This window comes from Carassius auratus, linkage group LG30F, assembly GCF_003368295.1.
Source record: "Carassius auratus strain Wakin linkage group LG30F, ASM336829v1, whole genome shotgun sequence".
Lineage (NCBI taxonomy): Eukaryota > Metazoa > Chordata > Actinopteri > Cypriniformes > Cyprinidae > Carassius > Carassius auratus.
In genome coordinates, this window is record NC_039294.1 from 4,873,092 (window position 1) to 4,895,832 (window position 22,741).

General features: G+C 35.4%; 1 protein-coding gene across 1 annotated transcript; it reads left to right on the forward strand.

Annotated features, from left to right (window-relative positions):
* The first annotated feature begins 1,861 nt into the window (after positions 1–1,861).
* Positions 1,862–21,471, forward strand: LOC113068106 (cytosolic arginine sensor for mTORC1 subunit 1-like). Its single transcript, XM_026240704.1, has 9 exons — positions 1,862–2,223; positions 10,081–10,151; positions 12,560–12,753; positions 15,915–16,050; positions 17,183–17,306; positions 17,637–17,747; positions 17,845–17,927; positions 19,150–19,244; positions 20,343–21,471. The coding sequence occupies exons 1-9, from the start codon at positions 2,111–2,113 to the stop codon at positions 20,409–20,411; spliced, it is 996 nt and encodes a 331-aa protein (XP_026096489.1). The 5' UTR covers positions 1,862–2,110; the 3' UTR covers positions 20,412–21,471.
* The last annotated feature ends 1,270 nt before the right edge of the window (positions 21,472–22,741 follow it).

Sequence of the window (22,741 nt, forward strand, 5' to 3'; positions counted from 1 at the left end):
CAAACACATGAAGCAGATGATCAAGGTCTTCAGGTACTCCTGAAGTAGACGGGCAGTTGTGTTAGAGTAGAGCTGCTCCTAAAGTCTGCAAGAAGGCAACACTGTGCCAATGTTGAAGCCATTCTGAGTGCTCATTGTTCTCCATCCTAACGCATCACTTGGTCTGTTGAATGCTTTTTATCTATAAGTAAAAAAGAAATTTGCTAAATTAAATGCATTTTTTGGAATACTTCATATTAATGTTGTAATCTTTAAAACTCTATTATAATATATTAAATGAACAAATAATTTCTGTTGATTTGTTGTCTCTTATTACACCATAATAAATTATTGTGATTTAATAATACTTGATGTTACCATGGCCATTTTCTCTGTACATAAAAACTGACAAGTGTGGCTGTTTGCTGATGCTTTACAGTTGCTCAAAGGGATAGTTCACACAAAAATGAAAATTCTGTTATTAATTACTCATCCTCGTGTTGTTACTAAACTTTAATACCTTTGTTCATCTTCTGAACACAAATTAAGAAATTTTTATGAAATCCGAGAGCTCTCTGACCCCATAGACAGCAAAGTTCCTACCACAATCAAGGCACAGAAATGCAGTAAGGACATTGTTAAAATTGTCCATGGGACATCAGTGGTTCAACTGTTATTTTACAAAGCTACGACAATACTTTTGGTGCACAAAGCAAACAAAAAATGAAAACTTTATTTATGATGCATGCGCATGCTATGATCTTAATGTAAACAACATTATTTGCATACTTTGATCTGAATGTAATGTGCGCATGCATGTTCTGTGTCAGCAGTGCATACATTATTTATATTCAGAATCAGATCATAGCATGCACAGCTCCGTGATACTCTTCAAAATGGCACCAGGGTGAGGAGGCAAATTGTTAAATAAAATTCAATTTTGTTTTCTTTGCGCACAAACCGTATTCTCGTAGCTTCATAAAATTACAGATGAGAAAAACCACGGATGTAACATGAAATATTGTAACAGTGTCTTTCCCTACTAGGTTTCTTGGCCTTGATCGTGGTAGGACCGTTGGAGGGTCAGAAAGCTCTCAGAATTCATAAAAGAAAAATGTCAATTTGTGTTCTGAAGATGAACGAACGTCTTGCAATGACATGAAGGTGAGTAATTAATGAAAGAATTTTCATTTTTGGGTGAACTATCCCTTTAATTTGATGGTAATGGTATTGCATACTGTATATGCCAAAACATTATTTGGATGATTTGATGTAACTAAGGTCTTATTTAAATACAGATATATTTTCAGTCATCAAACTAACAGTTGACCCTCTTGAGTGGTTGCATTCGTGAAACACTCATCTTAGATGTTTCTGTCCCTTTAAAAGCTGAGGGGCGTGTGACAACCATAGACTGTATAAAAAGATAAAAAGGCGACAACTTGGCCGCCTGCTGTCGAACCATTCAAGTAAAGAAATGAACTGGTAGAATGGCAATAAGCGTGAAACGGTGAGTTCCAAAGTGGGTGTGGCTTCATGACGCATATGTTTTCAGATTCGATGGATTAAATTAATAATCTCCGAATTACAATCAATGTTTTTGTCAATTTCCCCGTGCCATTTTCTGGTGTAAATTACTTACTTTAATATTTGCTGAAACGAATTATAAAAAGGCGTTGTCACGTGATATCGGATACTTTACTCAGCGCTGATCAGATTCGCCTTATCACGAGCACTTGTGATGACTTCATATAGACTTTGTTTATATTTTACAGAGAAAATTTCGTTAAATATATAACTATGTTAATTATTGAACATGACTAATTATAGACTCTAAAAAAATCTTAAATAAAAGAGATAATATGCGAACTCAAATTAGTTTAGCGGCTCCAAACGTCCCCTGGAGGAAGGCAACTGTAAGCCTCATTGTAAACAGCATTTTAGTTCTCGAATCGAATTATTACATCGAATGAGTCTCTTGCAACAACGTGCCCAGTGCACGATGAAGCGTTTTGGTAGCACAGGGGTATGTAACATCACATAGGCGGTTCTCGCGCTGTGTTATTTAACGCGCCCACCTGCACTGCACAGAACACATTTTCACGGCGTCTTCCTGGAGGACTAGAAAACGATGGATCTGCACATCTTGGACCACAAATTAAGGGTTACTTCCATAAGCAAAACGGGACTTCAGCAGTACACACATCCCCTAATCAAGCTGATATTTCTCCGAAACAGGACGAGGTAAGAGCGGTCAATGCCTTCATGAGTTTGCAAACATGTTTTTACACGTTTGATGGAGCAATGTCTCTTATTAAGACAGCAGGTCAAGCACATATCGTAACTTGTTTACAATGTTTTCAACTGCGAAGTAAGAGCCTCACCCTGTTTTGGGTGGTTTGAAGAAATTTAAAATGACTAAAGAATGTCAGATCATGCACTTGGGGCCTTTACATTCTTCTTAAAATAACACTCGAAACTGTAATAAAAGCAAACTCTTTTTTTCATGAAATGGAGTAATTTCTTGCGCTTAACTATGATTTGAAAAACCTAGGCAGCTGACTACCTGGCTAGCCAACATTTTTAGCCACACATAACATCCCGTACATTTAAGTTTTATTCTATCTTCAATCTTTACAGGTGAAAAGTAGCACATAGTTGAAATGCACTGCCTGTACGATAACATGGGACAAAATAGAAAATGACAAAAACACTCAGATGACAAAGTTGAACTTTTTAATCGCATATAACGTTACAGTACAGCGCCCCCCAAAATAATCCACAAATTAAAAAAAGTATGGATTACTTTTCATTAGGTAAAAACTAAATATCAGCAAGTTGCGTTTTTGGTAAATATAGGTATTAAAGTAATTTTCTGTCTGCCCAATTTGCTGACATTAAATTCTATGTTGACATTATATCATAATTTATTGGCCCATCGCTATATATATAACTGGTCATTAATAAACTCATGTTAGGATTTAAATTGTTAGTAGCCAGTAATGTTTTACATACAAAAACAAAAGTTTAAAACTAAAAGTTAGTGGGACATGTCCATACTAGTTAAGGGCAGATGACTTCATATGTCCACTAAGCAAAACTTGAGCATGAGTTGGAAGGATTCACTGCAACAATCTTAGGTTGGTCTGAGAAAAGATCTAGTGTCATTGGTAATTGCAGATGTCTGTGCAACTTTTGTGCCTTTGTGTGTCTCTCTAATTGTTACATAAACTCAGATATGTGCAATAAAATGTAGCTGAAGAAAGTATTTTTTATGGAGCATGGTGTGACTTCAGTTCATTTTATGATATGCTTTAATGCCTTTCAGGACTGGATTCCCACATATTCCCACATATTGCCTTGGTTCATTCAGGCATATCTTTTTGAACTTTCTAGAACCTTGAATGCTACTGACTGATAATGTTCCAGAGTGGACCATATCACGTCCAAATGCTTAAATTAACTTTTATTTTTTAATCTTATAATACAAAAATTAAAAAATGATTCACCCAAACATAAAATTGTCTTAATTTACTCACCTCCATATTGTTCCCAATAAAATAGTGCATGAAGTTGTGAGAACTACTATATTCAAAGTTGTCTGAAATGATATGATATCTTTTGAGTGAGAAACAGACTGAAATGCATGTTGTTTTTCACTGAAAATCTTTATTTCCACTGTAGCTCTCAAATACTCTTCATGCATGAGCATATTCAAATTGTACATGTCAGTTTTGATATCGTGACCCCAAGCAGCTAAATGTGACATGTTAAGAGTGTAACTGGTGACAAAATTTTGCTTTTGGAAGAGATATGCTTTTTAAAGGTCATAAGGCGTGCTCGCACAAACACAACAAGATCTCATCTGGGAATGTTATAACTGCATCTGTTTGTTTTGACTCACTCCAAAAATGAAAATTATGTCTGTTTTTGCATCATTGTTGTCATAAACCTGTATGACTTTGGTTTTTATCTTGAACTAAAAAGGAGAAATTTTGAATAATAATCTTTCAAGATTAAAAAAAGCACTATTAAAGTCATAAAACTTGAGGTGAACTCTGATCACAGTTCTATTCAGAAAACTTTTATTCAAAAGTTATTCAGAATGGTTTTATGAGTCATTAAAAAAGATCTTACTCTGGAAAATGATTCATTCACGAACTGTGTGGACATGAAAAGTTAAATCTGCGTTGTTATTTTTTTTACAAATTTTTTTACCAGCAAATCATGATTCTTCAGTAAATTTTGGAAAAAAACAACAATATAAACTATTTCAGAATAAATATTATACGTAGATAGGCCTATATGATCTTCTAAAAGGCACACTCCTTTATTATTTATTATTATTATTTTTTTTATAAATAGGCTCATTTTTCAACTCCCCTAGAGTTAAACAGTTTTACCGTTTTCTAATCTATTCAGTCGATCTCTGGGTCTGGCGTTAGCACCTTTAGCTTAGTTTATCTTAAATCATTGAATCTGATTAGACCGTTAGCATCTCACTCAAAAATGACCAAAGAGTTTCTATATTTCTCCTATTTAAAACTTGACTCTTCTGTAGTTACATTGTGTACTAAAACCCACGGAAAATGACAATTTGCTTTTTTCTAGTCTCATATGGCTAGGAACTAGGGGGCGACTGATATTGTTTTTATTACAGCCGATGCCGATATCTTGGAAAGCAGGGGGGCTGATATAAAGCGGTATGATTTTTATTTTAATTAATATTTAAGAAATGTGACAATTTTACAATGGATTAAAAAATAAATGTGTTAAACATACTCTTTAATACTATACTAAAGTATTTTTTTTTTTTTTTTTACAAAGAAATATTTAATACAAATATAATAAAAAGGAAGTAAACACTGTAATTAACAGGGCAGTATTCTGGGAAGTTTGTGTGCATTGGGAATCATATTTTTCAAATAAAGCCTTGGTAACACTCATTTTACATACAGCACACAGAGAAAAGGACTAATATGACAGTGGGCAAATACATAAAGCACAGCATAATTTGAATTCACGAGTTTAAAGTTTAGAGCATTCAATTCATACAGCCTGACCATCAAGCAGAGAACACGTGATCATGCTGGATAAAAATGCACACTTTACAAGATCTCACAGCTGGATTCGACTAAGTTTGAAAGGTTTGTGAAATTAAATATTCAAATTCATTCAAAGTTTTGTTTAAAGAAAATAAATTAATATTTGCTTAAAGGGGGGGTGAAATGCTATTTCATGCATACTGAGTTTTTTACACTGTTAATGAGTTGGATTCCCATGCTAAACATGGACAAAGTTTCAAAAATTAAGTTGTACGTTTGAAGGAGTATTTTTCCGGTTTTTCACAAGTTTCGGAAAGTTTTTTTCAAGTATGGCTCTGTGTTACGTTAGATGGAGCGGAATTTCCTTATATGGGTCCTGAGGGCACTTCTGCCGGAAGAGCGCGCGCTCCCGTATAGCAGCGCACTGAGAGGCTGAGCACAGATTCACTGATCAGAGCTAGAGCGTCGCGAAATGTCACAGAAGTGTGTTTTTGGTTGCCAGGGCAAGACAACCCTGCACAGATTACTAAAGACTTTTTGGATTTATGAAGGATGCAGTACTACTCTATAGGTATTCAAGATTAACAGGATATTGAGTGAAAACGAGCATTTCACCCCCCCCCCCCCCCCCCTAATACTGATGGCAAACAAGAAAGTATTATAATGTTGGCCTTTCTATATAAAAGCAATTGTTATAATTCTTTTTTTTATACATTTTAATTACTTTGTTTAACTTTTCTATCTGATTATTAGACAGACTTTTATCCATATTAGACAGAACTATTAACAACTACAGTGACCAAGAGAGAGTGTGAGCATTGTGCACGCTAAGGCGCTGCCATTTTAGCGCCGTCAAAATCAATCGGCCAAGCAGAAAAACGTATTGAACGATGCCGATATTTGAAAAATGTCATATAACCATGGCGATATATCGGTCGACCTCTACTAGGAACTATACTCTCGTACCATGGGTATGATATTATGCAGCGCCCAAAAATAGTCCCAGCTAGGTAACTTTAAATAACCCATTTTTAGGTGCTGCGTAATGGCAGCAAAGTTCCTTGATTATTACACCGGAATGTTCCTAGACAAATCAGCCTAGAAAATCGCAACTTTTCATTTTCTGTCGGTCTTAGTACACTGTGTAACTACAGAAGAGTCAAGTTTTAAATGGGAAAAATATAGAAACTCTTTGGTCATTATTTAGCTAGATGCTAAATTATAATATGGCGCCCTGTGGTTTTCTGTCAAAATAAGTTTGATGGTTTAACATTTGAAAAAAATAAGAAATTAAAATAATAATCATCATTAGTATTGTAAATGTATAGTTGTAAAATAAAATTATTATATTTCTTATACTCAGTTTTTTATTTTATTGTGAAATATATTTTTTTGTCACTTAAGCAATAGTAGTAGACGTGCTGGTATGCGGTAATGCGATATATCGTGGGCAGTTCTAAATACTGTGAATAATTATAAATTACAAATTATTAAGAATTTGGAATGCATTTTAAGAATAATTTTCCCAACAACTGGTCAAAATGCACAACTCGCTGTATGCTGCTTGAAAGGCGCATGTGCCTCTCTGATGTAAATAAGCACGCATGAGAAGCACATGGGGGAACATGTGAGAGATGTGCTTAATGAAAGCACATTCACTCTCTGATGGCAGATGGTGCCAAACTGCAGAAAATGCAGCCCTTACCCTGAAAACCCCATAAATAAAGCAGCTGCTACTTTCTACAACATATTTAAATAATTTTAAATAGTAATTCAGATTTTGTGGATTTGCTATGGTGTTCATCACAGCACCAAATACTTAAATATTTAGACTTTTTTTTTAAGTTTAATCTGGAATACAACATGCCTTTTATATATAGTTTGAAAGTGTTTTGATTCTTTATTGTTCATTCACACGTTACATAAGGACTTCATTAGTTAACATGAGTTAATTCATTAAAATAAACTAGAAATTAAAAATTCTTCTGAACATTCATTAATCTTAGGAATTCCCATATTAAATAAGTTGCAGCTGTTATTTAATGAGCTAACATGAATTAAAGGGTTAGTTCACCCAAAAATGAAAATTATGTCATTAATAGGTTCCAAACCCGTAAGACCTCCATTCATCTTCGGAACACAGTTTAAGATATTTTAGATTTAGTCCAGGAGCTTTCTGTCCCTCCATTGAAAATGTATATACGGTATACTGTCCATGTCCAGAAAGGTAATTAAAAACATCATCAAAGTAGTCAATGTGACATCAGAGGGTCAGTTAGAATTTGTTGAAGCATCGAAAATACATTTTAGTCCAAAAATAGCAAAAACTACGACTTTATTCAGCATTTTCTTCTCTTCCGTATCTGTTGTGAGAGAGAGTTCAAAACAAAGCAGTTTGTGATATCCGGTTCGCAAACGAATCATTCGATGTAACCGGATCTTTTTGAACCAGTTCACCAAATCAAACTGAATCGTTTTAAACGGTTCGCATCTCCAATACGCATTAATCCACAAATGACTTAAGCTGTTAATTTATTTAATGTAGCTGACACTCCCTCTGAGTTCAAACAAACCAATATCCCGGAGTAATTTATGTTATCAAACAGTACACTGACTGAACTGCTGTGAAGAGAGAACTGAAGATGAACACCGAGCCGAGCCAAATAATGAACAAAAGACTGACTCGTTTGGCGCGATACGTGAGTTACGCACGAATGGTGCTTTTGTGCATTTATGCATTTAAAGTGAATTCGCGTCTGACGTCCGAGTTGAAAAATTTGAGCTTTGGCGTCAATTCGCGCTGCGTTAACCAATCAGGAGCCTGCTCAGGAGTCACTCATTCAACATGGAGGAACGACTGATGTTGTAAGTGAGCAGTTAGCCAGAGCTTTCTGACACAAATATCATACACAAGTTCATATTTCAGGAATAAAAAGGACCTCACTTGGAAGAGTGTGTTGTAAATACACATTTAACTTTTGAGTCACGTACAGGTTTATCGACCCACTGCCTTCCCGCCGTTTTTTACAACTATTTTCCCCCCAATATAGCCTGCAGATACTTTTTGCCACCAAGATAATGTGTTTATTCAGAAAACGTGTGCAGGAAAAAGTGGAAAAGACCCCAGTGCTCGATCAACTCAGCCATCATGCAAACAGACAACCGCCTAGCACTTGCCCCTCCCACAAGAAGCGGATTTCGCCTCAGACGCCCGTCAAGTTTGATTCAGACTCTTGCTTTCTACGCGCGTCTATTTCGCTCTAGACACACGGATGCATTCAAAATGCTCAAGCGGCAAACTAGACGCGGTAGATTCACATTTTTGGCACTATTCGCGTTTGGTGTCAACGCAGCATTACGGGTTTGGAACGACATGCTGATGAGTTATTAATGACATAATTTGCATTTTTGGGTGAACTAAATCTTTAAGACTTGTATTTTTTAACAAAGATTAATAACCTCTGTACCAAATGTAGCTATTGCTTTGTTAATGTTAATGGTTAACTAATGAGGTCTTAATGTAAAGTGATACCAATTGGTCTTTATAGTTCTTTAACACTTTAATCTGTGTAAAACTTAACTTTATTTTTCTGTATTGCTTTATTGTATTTTAACATTAATTTTATTTTTGTTATAAGAAAAAGTTACTTAACCTGTTATAGGCCACTTTTTCAAAACTAAATTCCAATACCATGATAGTACCATATACATTGATAAAAGTATTTGCAATTAATCGCAACAGGAAAATTTGATACCGGCATATCCCTAAATAGTAGTTTATAATAATAATAATTATTACTACTAAAATGTTGCCAAATTTTACAAACAACCATAGCAAAGCTAGATTTATTGTTTCTTTTTTTTTCTTTTTTTTTACCAGTGCACTTCAATTTTTTTGTTTACTATTTCTTTTCTTTTTTTCACAAAAACTAGGACAGTTAGAGTTGACAAAGATTTATTGGTAAATAACGACTTACATTTTTTTTTCTCACCTAATTTTTTCTTTACAGAAATTTTTGGACTAGGAATAGGGTGCACTTATATAGTGAACCTAGTTCTCTCCCATTTCTCACAATTCTGGAGGATGTTGGTTTAACACCACTCCTATATTTCTCAGTTTTCCAGAAGGCTTTGGAGCGCTTACAGGAAGTTGAACCCTGGGAGCTCTAGATGTTGTTAGGAAGTGTGAGACTAGCTCACACAATGCTGCTTTGCTGAGTTAGCCCTGAGGGTGGGGATGTATTATTTTCCTTCTGGTCGGCCCTTGGTTTGATGTGCCCAGTTGCTGTGTTGCAGATTGTGTTGCGCTGAGAAAATGTAACTATATTTCTTGATCAAATAAATGCAGCCTTGGTGAGCAGAAGAGACTTTATTAAAAACATTAAAATCTCACCAACCTTAAACCTTTTGAAAAGTAGCGTATATCTGTTATTAGCCTATTAATTAATCTAATTAGACTGCATGATCCATGATACATAACTAATCAGTATTATTGTGTTTTATGATTGTTTTAGTCCTTTTGATGCTGATAGATGAAATGAAGTAAACCAGTTTGGACTTCATTTGCACAAACTGCTCAACAGTTATTTTCCCATGATTCTCATTTGCTGCTGCTTCTCAGCTCTGCGTCTCTTAGACAATAGATCAGAATGAATGAAGTGGAGCATGTTGTTCTGGGTTCCTGGACTGGCTCCTAAAGAATTTGGGTCAAACCATGTTGTGAAGAAACCAATTCACACTAACTTTTCCCTTTTTAACATGCACATCGAGCACCTCAAATTTATCAATCGCAACAAGCCGGAATGCAGAGCCATATGAATGGATTTCAGATGTTAGCTCCAAGTTCAAGTGAAAATGACATTCACTTTTTCTGCAGAGGGGCTTGACGTGTTTTTTTCTCTCCATCCCATGCCTCCCTGCTGGAACACGCTCTACAACAATCTGCCATTGTTTTTGTTCATTATGCATCGTCTGATGTGTCTGTTTGGTTTTGTTTCTTTCTATCTCCCTCTGTTTATTTTCCCTCTCTCCTGTGACTTTTCTCTTTCTCTCACAGATGCAAATTTTTCAGTCTCACAGAGACTCCGGAAAATTACACCGTTGTCCTGGATGAGGAGGGATTTAAAGGTAAAATACACAATCACACACACATGAACTGCTTGTGTTCAGTTGATAATGACACACATTGTCATGGAATATGCTGGGAATTATATCATTTTATTTTTAGTTATGTTGTCACCATATACAATTGTTCCCAGAGATTTATAATCTAATGTTTGACATTCTTCTTGCATACTTGCTTGGTAAAATGAATTGCCAACAATATGAATTACACCTTATTTAATTGATTTTTACCTTGAATCAGCACTGACATGTGAAAATATGGAAATTTGACATGCTTGATCAAGACATGGTATATATATATAATATATAAGAATTTATTATTTAATATAATTATTTTTTTATTCTGTATGTATTTCAACCAATATATATATATATATATATATATATATATATATATATATATATATATATATATATATATATATATATATATATATATATATATTATTATTATAATTTTTGTTTTTCTTAATAAAACAGCTTTTGTGTTAAATAAGCCTAAATTAAATATATATATACATAAGTCTTGTCACGGTACCAAAATTTCAGTATTCAGTACCGATACCGGTGAAAATCCACGGTTCTCTGTAACAATTTCGGTACTAAACCAAAACACAAAAATATGCTAATTAAAAAAAACAGCACTTTTTATCACTAAAAATAAAACCAATGCCATTCTTTATACTTATTTACAATTGTGTTTAAAGTTTTTCTACAAGTAATATAATTATGAAAAACAGTAAACAAGTTTCACCCAAATTTAATTTGTCTTTTAATTACCGTAATGAAATTTATTTTTTGGAAAATAAAGGGAATTTGCTATTAAAAATAAAACATGGAAGAAATATTGTTTGATTTATTTCTTTAAAAAAAAGTTGTATACATTTTTTTCAACAGTAGTAGCAGTATCACATACATTCTACTAAATAGTAATATTTCTAGCACAATGCCCTTATGTAAAAATGAACTTATTTTGATGGGTTGCCGTGAATACCTTTAAACTGACACTGGTTTTACTCAAATGAAATGATAAAATGCTTGTGAAGTGACTCAGAACAGTTCTGCTGATGTTGTTTATGTATTTATGTCCTCATTGAGACGGCAGATGCTGAAATTATTGCCAGCGTCACGCGCTTCAGTCTATGTAGTAAACAAACCATTCATTCATTAACACAGACACGCGCAGAACATGCAGGATTCATATTTCAAACAACTTTTGCGGCTTAACATTTACAGATACTGGTCCACATGGAGATTTGATTTGATTAATTTATGCTAACTTTGACAAATTCCATGACTGTCCATATTAAAATGTAAGTTTCAATTTCATGACTGAATTTTGAGATTCTGTCTGCGTTTTCTGCTTCATGGAAATCATAGCGCTGTATGCGTCAAGAACAGGGGTGACCGGGTACTCGGCACCACCGCTACTTAAAGAAACCTGGTACTGTGACATTTAAATTTTTTTAGTACCAACTTGGTACCGAAGTACCCGGTCTTTTGACAACACTATATAATATTATTCTAAAATTTGGAGACTGTTAAGATGTGGTTTTCTAATGCTGCATTTATTTAATTATATTAATCACATATTTTTGTGAAATAATTGCCGATTTGTTGCTCAAGTAACATTATTAACACTAATTATTATTATCACAGTTGAGTTGAAAACTGTTTTGCTGCTTAATTTTTTTTTAATATATATATATTATGTCATTTTTATGCATACACTTACTGTCAAATGCATTAAAATCTGACTGAACCCAAACTTTTTTTATACTGACTCATATTTCTTTTTTTTTCTTTTCTTTTTTTTTGTGTGAAATTATTGGCAGGGAAAATACAAATCTGAACTACTTTCCTGAACAGACAGGCAGAAAGAAAAAAAAAGTCCTTGTTGTTGAGCCTTAAAAAGATCAGAGGACAGGTGTGACGGTACATTGAGTCCAAGGCTGTTTTTGTAGAGGCTCTCTGTAGCCCGGTCCACTGCCTCTGACCCAAACAGCTGTTTCCTCTACGCTGTCAAACCCCTGCGACTCTAGAGCAAAAACCGCTTTCCTCTTCTCATAATCCACAGGAAGGTCAAAACAGCTATGTAGAAACAGTTTTGGATTTTTGGATACAGTGTACGTTTGCAGGTGTTCTGATATGAAAATGTACATGTCCAAAACGTATGATTTGAGTTAATTGTGTTAATGGATTATAGAATGACCCTGTTAACTTCTAAACTCTTATAATCTCAAAATGACAAGCCCGCCTACAAAGACATTTGCAACTTTCTGCTGTAATTCTGTGAATAATTATAGACTCCGGATTTGTTAGTGTTAAGGAAAAGGAAATGTTTTAAAACAGGTATATCTATATATTGACACAGTCTTCTGTATGTCCTCCATCACATTCTCTTTCTCCAGAGCTCCAGCCGTCTGAACACTTACAGGTGGAGGGCTCCACTTGGCTCCCGCTCAATGTAGTCTCCAATGGCAATGCCTCCAGCAGCTCACAAGCCGTCGGTGTCACTAAGATTGCCAAATCTGTTATCGCTCCATTGGCCGAGCAACATGTGTCCGTCTTCATGCTCTCCACCTATCAAACTGACTTTATTCTGGTAAGTGAGTCTGCTGTGTTTCTTATATATAATTTAAGCTACATTTCTTCAGCAACATTTCTAGAAATACTTGGACGTGTGTAAAGTGTGGCGGTAATGGCAGTGTTGCCAGTTGTCCAGCAGAAGTGGGATACTTTAACACTGTTGTGACCACAATAACGTGTATTTTACACCCTGGAAGGTTATGTTTTATGGGAGACCCACTCGAAATGCGATTGGGATAGATTTGGGCTAGTTTTGAGAAGCAATTGGCCAGGTTTTGTTGTGAACACCTGGCAACCCTGAATGCTGGAAGTATTGCGTCAGTGAATTAGGGGTTGCTATAGATAACTAAAACGAAGAAAAAAAGCCACTACTTAAAATATATGTAAGCTGCAATATAATACAAAAAAATATATAAAATAAAATAAAAAAAATAACACTGTAATGAAAAACCATTAGTTTATGTTCATGCTAAAATCCTGAATAATCTTTTTTTTTTAAGAGTTTGTTGAAACCATGAACAGCCTTTTTTATCTTGCGAGAATTTGATATTTATGGTAATTCTGATATGACATAAGTACAGCAGTGTTATTTTCTTAATTTCATGTTGTTTTTATTTAATTTCTTTGTTAAAACTAGCTTTGTGTTGTGTTTAAGCAAAGAAAGCAACAAACAGATGTGGAGCTGGCAGACATTTCTCTGAACTTAGAGAGACAGAACAGTGTCAAAGTATTAAGGAAATCACAGCATGAACGTGCTAACATCAAACACACATGCTTGTTGTAAATGTTTTATATTTTTATGACACTTTTGTTTTTAATAAGTTGGTAGATGTGCAATGAAAGTTGTTTAAAGTTGATTGGCCTTTGTGCATAATATTTTCAAGGGCAGTGATTTACAGTTTTGCCAATACATATAGAGCTCTTTGGGACATAATCTATTTTTATCCTTGTTTAAAAACTTTTATTTTGTCTTTCTAGACTGCTTGTTGAATTTGCATGAAGTTTTGTTTGTAAAAAAAAAAAAAAAAAGATTAAATAACTTAAAATTAAACCAGTTAAATTGTGCAATGGAACTTTGGCCTAAAACTGACTAATTGAATATTTCTTGGATCCAAAGTCCGAACTTTACAGAAAGTACATTCTTAACGGTTTGATTATTGAATTGCATTTGTGCTGCTAACAAAAATAAAAACTACAGAAAGATATAAAAGTACAGAACAAACATGAGGAAAATAAAAACATTTGGTGTAGCATGGAGGCGACCATCCTGTGGCACTGCTGAGATTTTGTTGAAGCTGTGGCGGGAGGAGAAAATGACAGACAGAGTGGGGGTGGCGTCAGGCCTCGGAGAGGCTTTTATTAACAGAAAATAAAGCAAAACATGGAAATAAAGTGTCCAAAGGGGAAAAGTGTCCAAAACAATCAGGTGGAGAGGGATTCGTGTGGGTCGGGCAATGTTCATCGAGGAAAGGTCCAGGTAAGGGGTGGAGTCCAGCAGCCGCACGCGCTCCCCTCTTGGTCTGGGTGCGAGGGGCGGCGGCTTCTTCTAGCGGCCACATCCTTCTCATCATCTGCAGCGCTTGCTGGGGATGGACGGCCCGGCATCTTGGCCCGATGGCCATGTAAACGGGTGCAGTTCTCTTCCATACCGCGTTTCTGGCAGCTCACATCTGGCGGTGCAGGAGTCCCTCTAAGCACCCTTCCTGAACCCACGAGGATACCAGTGTGCATGTACGCGGAAGAGACAGGTCTCTTGAGGAGAGGTGCGTTGGGCTTTTAAACAGCGGCGGTGATGAGGCTCCATTTCCTTCAGGTGTGCCCCATCACATGCCGCCAGCCCTAAATCATCCAGCGCCCCTCCTCTCACACACCCACTCCTGTCGGGAGCCTTGTGAAGGGCGGCGTATGGCGGATGGGTGCCAATGATAATTAGGGGACAGGCAGCTGACTCGTCACAAAGGCCAGGTAGCTTTGTTAGCGGACTTCAGCTCCTCTGTATTGTTTGTCAGATGTTACTTATCGTCCTCTTCACAATACCCCACAGATTCTCAGTGAGATTCAGGTCAGGTGAGTTGGCTGGCCAATCAAGCACAGTAATAATATGGTCAGCAAACAACTTGGAAGTGGTTTTGGCACTGTGGGCAGGTGTTAAAGTCCTGCTGCAAAATTAAATCAGCATCTCCATAAAGTTTGTTAGCAGATGGAAGCATAAAGTGCTACAAAATCTCCTGGTAGATGGCTGCATTGACTTTGGACTTAATAAAACACAGTGGACCAACACCAGCAGATGTCACGGCATCCAAATCATCTCTGACTTCAGAAACTTCACACTGGACTTCAAGCAGCTTGGATTCTGTGCCTCTCGAGTCTTCCTCCAGACTCCAGACCTTGATTTCTTGATTTAACTTTCATTTGAAAAGAGGACTGTGGACCACTGAGCAACAGTCCAGTTTTTTTTCTCCTTACCCCAGGTGAAATGCTTCTGACGATTTGTTATGGTTCAGGAGCGGCTTGGTTCTAGGAATGTGACAGCTGTAGCCCTTTTCCTAAAGACGTCTGAGTGTGGTGACTCTTGATGCATTGATTTCAGCTTCAGTCCACTCCTTGTGAAGCTCTCCCAAGTTCTTGATCAGCTTTTCCTGACAGTCTTCCCAATGCTGTCATCCCTGTTGCTTGTGCACCTTTTCCTACCATACTTTTTCCTTCCAGTCAACTTACTATGAATATATTTTGATACAGCACTCTGTGAACAGTCATCCCTTTCAGCCATTAACCTTCTGTGGCTTTCCCTCCTTGTGGAGGGTGTTGATGATTGTCTTCTGGACAACTGTCAAGTCAGTAGTCTTTCCCATGATTGTGGTTGCATGTTCTAAACTAGCCCAATAGGTACCCAGTATTTATACTCAAAATTAATCAAACTAATCGACCTCAAAATGGAATATATATATATTTTTTTTGAGATACTGATTTTTTTATTTTCCTAAGATGTAAGTCGTAACCATCAATAAAAAAAAAAAAAAAAAAAAAAAAAAAACTCGAAGTATTTTAGTTTGTGTGCAATGAATCTAGAATATAACGAAGTTTGCTTTTTTAAATTAAATTACAAAAAATTAAGACACTTTCCATGATATTCAAATTTTTTTAGATTCACCTGAAAATGGGATGTTTGTGTTGTAGGTGCGAGAGAAGGACCTGTCGGTGGTAGTGGGTACACTGGTGGAGGAGTTTAATATTTTCAGAGAGGAGGGAGGAGAGTCAGTGCCTGTCCACAGTCAGGACGCCTGCAACGGCCTTCAGAGAAACGGCAGAGAGGGTGAGACCGCAGTGAAAGAAAGGCATATAATGTACACTACATAAAGAAATGTTTCTCCAAGGCTGCATATATTTTTTTTTATTTTTCGGACTATTAGTCGCACCTAAGTATAAGACGCATCAGTCCAAAAATACGTCATGACAAGGAAAAAAAAAACACATAGAAGTCGCACTGGACTATAAGTCGCATTTATTTAGAACCAAGAACCAAGATAAAACATTACCGTCTACAGCCGTGAGAGGGCGCTCTATGCTGCCCAGTGCTCCTGTAACCTACCCCTGAAAACATTAACTGAAAACAACTGAAAACTGATAACTGAAATATTACCTTAATTTATTTAATATAATCCAATACCAAGAACCGATAATGGTAATCTGGAAAGGCAAGTTATTCAGCTAACGGTGCACAATTTTACACAATAGTTTTCAGTTGTTTTCAGTTAATGTTTTCAGGGGTAGGCTACAGGAGCACTGAGAAGCATAGAGCGCCCTCTCGCGGCTGTAGACGGTAATGTTTTATCTTGGTTCATTTCTCTTGGTTCATGTTAAATTTTGATAAATAAGTCACAGGACCAGCCAAACTATGAAAAAAAGTGTGACTTATAGTCCGGAAAATACGGTAATTAAAATACAGTAAAAAGAGCAATGTTGTATTATATTATTACTATTTAAAATAGGCATTTTCTATTTGAATGTATTAAAAAATATTTATTTGATCAAATCTGAATTTTCAGCATCATTACTTAGACTACAGTACATTCAAACGACAACTATTTAGTCAAAAATGGAAAAAGTTTCTTCTTCTATTATTATTATCAGTTTTGAAAGTCATATTATTTCCCAGGATTCTTTAATGAATAGAAAGTTCATAGATGAACAGCATTTATTTGAAACTTTTTTTTTTTTTTTTTTTTGCAACAATATAAGATGTTACTACAGTCCAGTGTATCCTTGCTGAATAAATGTTAATTCTTAAATAAATAAAAAAATTTAGTGTTTTGCATTGACACATTATTAAATTCGATACCAACTCATGCACAAAATAAATTTTAGTACTCCAAGAAATAGTATTGTTTTTCCCATTTTAATGTGTTATTTTGTGTGTGTGTGTGTGTGTGTATGCGCACATTCAGTTCCACATGCAACGGTTCATCCGGTGCTTATTCCAAAGAATCAGTTTTGTGTGATGAGCTTGGATCCAGACACACTGCCAGCGATCGCCACCACCCTCATAGATGTTCTGTTTTATTCTAACAGGTATGAGCTCATGTAGTGATGCTGTCTGCATCTCATCAGCAACACCCTTAACAATACTGTTTTAATATTTCACTGCCACTAAAAGGAGTCCAGTTCACAGTTTATCACACATTAGGGGAAAGATGGGATGAACTATGTCGCTTTATTATACAATTTGATTACTCAGTAGGAAGAAGTAAGAGGTAAAACAGGTCATTCTAATTCAGAATGTATCTTATAATTTGCAATTTAAAATATTTTTTAGTGTGTGTGCATGTGCAGTTATTTCCCTAAGCATGTTCAAATGTAACAAGTGACAAGTCAAAAAGTATGTTTGTTTTTCTCCTGCAGTCCTAAAGAGGGCGCCAGTGTTGATCAAGACATGGAATGTATCAAGTTCTTCTCTTTTTCTCTGATTGATGGATATGTGTCTTTGGTGATGGACACAGAAGCACAGAGACAGTAAGACCCTCGCAGAGTAGTGGACAGATCATCACATCATAGCTTTGCAAATTGCAGATTTAAATATGAACTGTGTGTGTGTGTGTGTGTGTGTCAGATTCCCCGCTGATCTTCTGTTCACCAGCTCCTCTGGGGAGCTCTGGAGGATGGCGAGAATAGGAGGGCAGCCTCTCGGCTTCGGTGAGCTTCTTTCACCATCATCTTCTTTCACCACTTTCTTTTGGTCATTTGAATGCAGCATGTGTCATTTAGCCATGCCAAAATGTATTGCAATAAGCTCAGTAATAAAAAAATAAATAAAAAACAATAAGCTCTTGGGTAGACGTACAGCATCATTTCACTTCAGGTGTCCAGAGGTCGAGTCCCGGCTCGCAGATCTTTCCCGATCCCATCCCCCTCTCTCTCACCCACTTCACTTCCTGTTGACCTATATTGTTCTATCCAAAATAAGGCATAAAATGCCATAAATAAATCTAGAAAAAAGAATTCTAAATATACTTACAATTTGTTCAGCATTACAAGGTATCAATAAAAAATGTGATCTTTTAAGGTTACAAGATCACATGTAAGTCTGTTACAACGTCACATTTGTAAGTCGCTTTGGATAAAAGTGTCTGCTAAATGATTAAATGTAAATGTACGTGTACTTACCATGTTAAGAACAGTAAATCAGTGCTTAAAGTTTTCCTGTAACCCTAATTCATGTTACTCAGTACTTAATTTATTTAAATATTCATATTATCTTATATTTAATGTGTTATTCATATTATTTCCATGTAATGTTTTCCTTGTTCTAATCATTTAATTCTATTATTTAGAATTAGATTAATAAAAGGTCATTTCATTTCAATAAAATGACTGAATAACCAATATTTGTGTGTGATTTTATGTACTTTTGGTATTTCTAGAGTCACGAAGAAAGGATCAAAACACTTACTAAAAAATATTACATGTTTTATTTGTTTACATGCTTACCATGTGACCATTAACCAACATTAGATAACCATGGACATGCAAATGTTGTTATTATTAAATTATTGAAATAACTTGATTCAAGGGAGACATCAAGTAAATATTTTACTTCACAGAGGTTCGGCTGATAAAAAAGTTTGGGAATTCCTGGCCTACTATTTTTTGGTTTGTCACATAACTGCTGTGCTGACTATATATAGCATTCAAAACCAGTCACTTATGCGGTTCTGTTGCAGTTAGGATGCATATGTACTGTATATATCAACAATATAATTAAAATAATAATATTTTTCTGTCTAATCCGATCACTAATCCATACAATAGTGAAATCCGTTCAGCTGCGTGATAGATGAGTTCACACAAACACATCAGATTAAATGAGAAGGTCACATCTCTCCCACTTATTAGCCGTTATCTCTCTCTTTTTCAGATGAATGTGGGATTGTCGCTCAGATCTCTCAGCCTCTTGCAGACAGTGATATATCAGCCTATTACATTAGCACCTTCAGCTTTGATCATGCTCTGGTAAGTCGTTTTGTCCCCTCTTTTTGTTTTTACACACATAACATTTTAGCTCTGTGTAGCAGTTGACAGGGCGTTAATTATGTACTGCGAAAACCACATCAAGGGCAGTGGATACCCAGGATCAAGGTAATAAAAGTCCCCGATCACCCTGTGTGCGCTTATTTTGCGATAATGATCTGCTGGCATTCAGTCTGTAGAGGTTAGGAGTCTACCACATTTATATTTAGTACATTTGAGTCATTTGTGATATACTGAGGAGGATAGATGGGCAAATGGTTGCCTATTAAACAGGAAACAGAAGAATTTCAAAATATGATCTGATTGGACGATTTTCGCCAAAACCGTCTCCTGTCATGTGAAATCAGATCATCTGGTTGTCCTTGCTTCCTATTCCTTTCCTTTTATCCTGGAAATCAAGTATTTTAGCAGAAACCGTTTGGTTCCCCATTGAGTAAGTTAAGTTGTTCTTACTCAGCACATTTTAATATTAAATTATAATGATGATCTAATGATGTCATACAAGTCTCTCTGGAATACTTGCTTCTGATTGGTGAATCACAACAATGTGCATGAAAAGCCAAATATTTTTGTGCTTTTTTTTTTTTTATTGTTTCGCAGTTCAAATAGTTTTTCCACACAAACTTGAATAAACCATATGCAGAATTGTTATATATAAGGCATGGCAATGATGTAATCCTTGTAAGTCCCCAGCACCAGAACCGAGTCTTCACATGACCTTACTGTAAAAGAGGAAGCACAAAGAATGCTTCATACCTGTTGACTTATTCAAACTTGTGCTACTTTCTCATGACCTTCATCTGTTTCTGTTTCTCTAGCTTTTTTTTACCCCTACTGTTTGTCTGCTGTGTCACAACTACTTACAAAATATTTTTTTATTATTGAAATAGTTTCAAATTATATTTAGAAGAAGAAATATTATCATGAAATTGTGTTGACTTATTATTATTTTTTTGTGTGTGTTGTTCAGCTGACAGCATGTGACATCCCTGGAAAAAAAAAATAGTGCATATTTGGATTGGACGTACTCTAACTTGTGTTTTTGTGTCATCTAAACTTACATCTTTTTTTTTGTCCCAGGTGCCAGAAGAAGACATAGTGAGCGTGACCGAGATGCTTCAAGCTCAGAGGAAGGATATACCCAGTTGAGACTGCTTTTGAATGCATCGTCAGCTTGGAAAGGGTTGAAAAAGTCCTTAGCGGTGAATGGTAGATCTTATTTGAGCCACTAACATGCAGTATTACTACACAAGACTGTCTTAGCATAACCAGAGGTGCTTCAGGCAAAGCATTTGAGAGCTAAACTCAGAAAACTGTTTTGCTTTTGCAGAAGCAGCAGTGCTGATTATATGCCGTTGCTGAGAATCAGTGTATTTACATGATTTGAAAGGACATTTTTGCAGCAAGTTAATGCTTGATTATTTGAAGCACTTTTTTCTTAATTGAATTGGAAGATGAGAGGACGTTGTTATCAGTTTTGGACGTTTATTTCTTTATTTCAGGGGGTAATGATAATACAGTTTGTTCCGCAGAAGTCATTATTACTTTGAGTATTGTACACAGACGTCTTCCAGTATTGTCAGAATCAGTTTTTTTTTTCTTCTTAAGTAACCCTGTTTGAGGCCAAGCAAAAGAAATGTATTGTTGTAGCAACTTTTGGTGTCATTGAAACATTGCACTTAGAAAAGCACTTACTGCAGTAGAAACTTGGATCACTTTGGAATCAGCATTTCAAACATTTCTCGCAAATACCGGAGTCATACTCTTAAGTTTGATCTTTTCAAATTACGTCTACACCTAGTTGAGTGAATCTCTCAAGAACATATCCAGCTCACATTTATCCTAACAACGAAGTTCTGTAGTAATGTAAATTTGTTTCAAATTTCCTCACCCTCTAAGATAAGGGTGTTTTGGAAGCCCGTTTCTGAATGAATACAATTTTATTAAATAGATTATTGTGACTTTTTTTCACAGAATTGTGAGATATAAACTTTCAACTGTGAGTTCTAAAGTTAGAATTGCGAGATTTAGTCACAGTTGCAATATAAATGCAATTATCGCAATTCTGACTTCTTTTCTTGCCATTGTAAGTTTATATCTCGCAATTATGACTCTTTTTTTCTCACAGTTCTGACAATTGCGAGTTATAAAGTCAAAATTGCTTGATTAAATACTTGCATGTTTACATGCAATTTTGTGGGGGGGAACTTATATGTTTTCAGAATTGTGAGTTTATATCTGATTATACATAAAGTCGCAGTTGCGTGTTATAAAGTTAGAAGTGTGAGTTTATATGACCCTATTCTATTTCTCAGAATTGCGAGCTTTTATCTCACAACTATGACTTTTAATTCGCAGTTGCGAGTTTGTATCACGCAATAGTGAATAGTGAGATAAAAAGTCACAATTGCTTTTTTATTATTTATTCAGTAGTGGAAAATGGCTTCCATAGGGTAGCCATTAGATATCGAAGGCTTTTTTTTTTTTTTTTTTTTTTTTTTCCAGCATTACCTCACTAATGGATCCTCTGCAGTGAATGGATGCTGTCAGATTCAGAACCCAAAGAGCTGATAAAAACATCACAATAATCCACATGATTACTGTAATGTTTTTATCAGCTGTTAACATAATTATTTGAAAATTATTATAATTTTTTTAACATTATAGGAAAGTATCTACACATTCTATTATACTTGCTGCATATCAGTGTTTTTGTCTTTACATTACAAAATGATTGTATTACAGTAGTGAGAATCAAAAGGAGGAATAATTCTAACCTACATTTAAAAGTACTCAAAAGTAAAAGGACATAACAGTGATGGGAATTTGAGATGTAATTTGTTTTAGTTTTTTTGGTGAGATTTACCCATTATTGAGAAATCTAATTTTTTGATCTTTTGACGTGGCAGTTTGCCCACAAATGGATAATAATTATGAGTTTCAGTGAGGTCAGGTTAGCGTCACTCTCGACTGATCAACAGTGTGATTTAGGAAATGCCTCTTGACATCGGTAGGTTTGACGACTCTTGGGACATTTCTGCCTTTGCTAATTCTAAAACATGCCCAGCTCCGATGTGGCCTTACACTTTTTTTGACCTTTTATTAATTCACTACTAGTGAACCAAGCACAAATATTTAAGTAGTATAAAAAATTAAAGAAATTATTTCGTAATAAACACTCAACCTCAGCTACGTTTGATTATTGAGGAGCCCAAAAATGACTTTTTCCAAATATGTTAATCAGAACTGGTGAATGAATGAAACTTTTTTTTTTTTTTTTAAAGAGAGAAATATATCTTTGTTACAAATAAGCTCAATGCTTTCAGAAGAAATGCTGAAACAGAAACACTAGCATCAACATGCAAAATATTAGCTTAATAATTAGGGTTAATTTCTGTGTCTGACTTTGTGCATTTTCTAACACTTATTTTTTATTTTATTTTTTGGTTAACATTTTTCCTTTATATAGTCAATCTATA

Excerpts from the sequence above, each read along its gene's own strand:
- LOC113068106 (XM_026240704.1), top strand. The coding sequence starts at position 2,111 with ATGGATCTGCACATCTTGGACCACAAATTAAGGGTTACTTCCATAAGC. Across the intron at positions 10,152-12,559 it reads GGATGAGGAGGGATTTAAAG|AGCTCCAGCCGTCTGAACAC; the intron begins GTAAAATACACA and ends CTCTTTCTCCAG. Across the intron at positions 17,307-17,636 it reads GTTCTGTTTTATTCTAACAG|TCCTAAAGAGGGCGCCAGTG; the intron begins GTATGAGCTCAT and ends TTTCTCCTGCAG.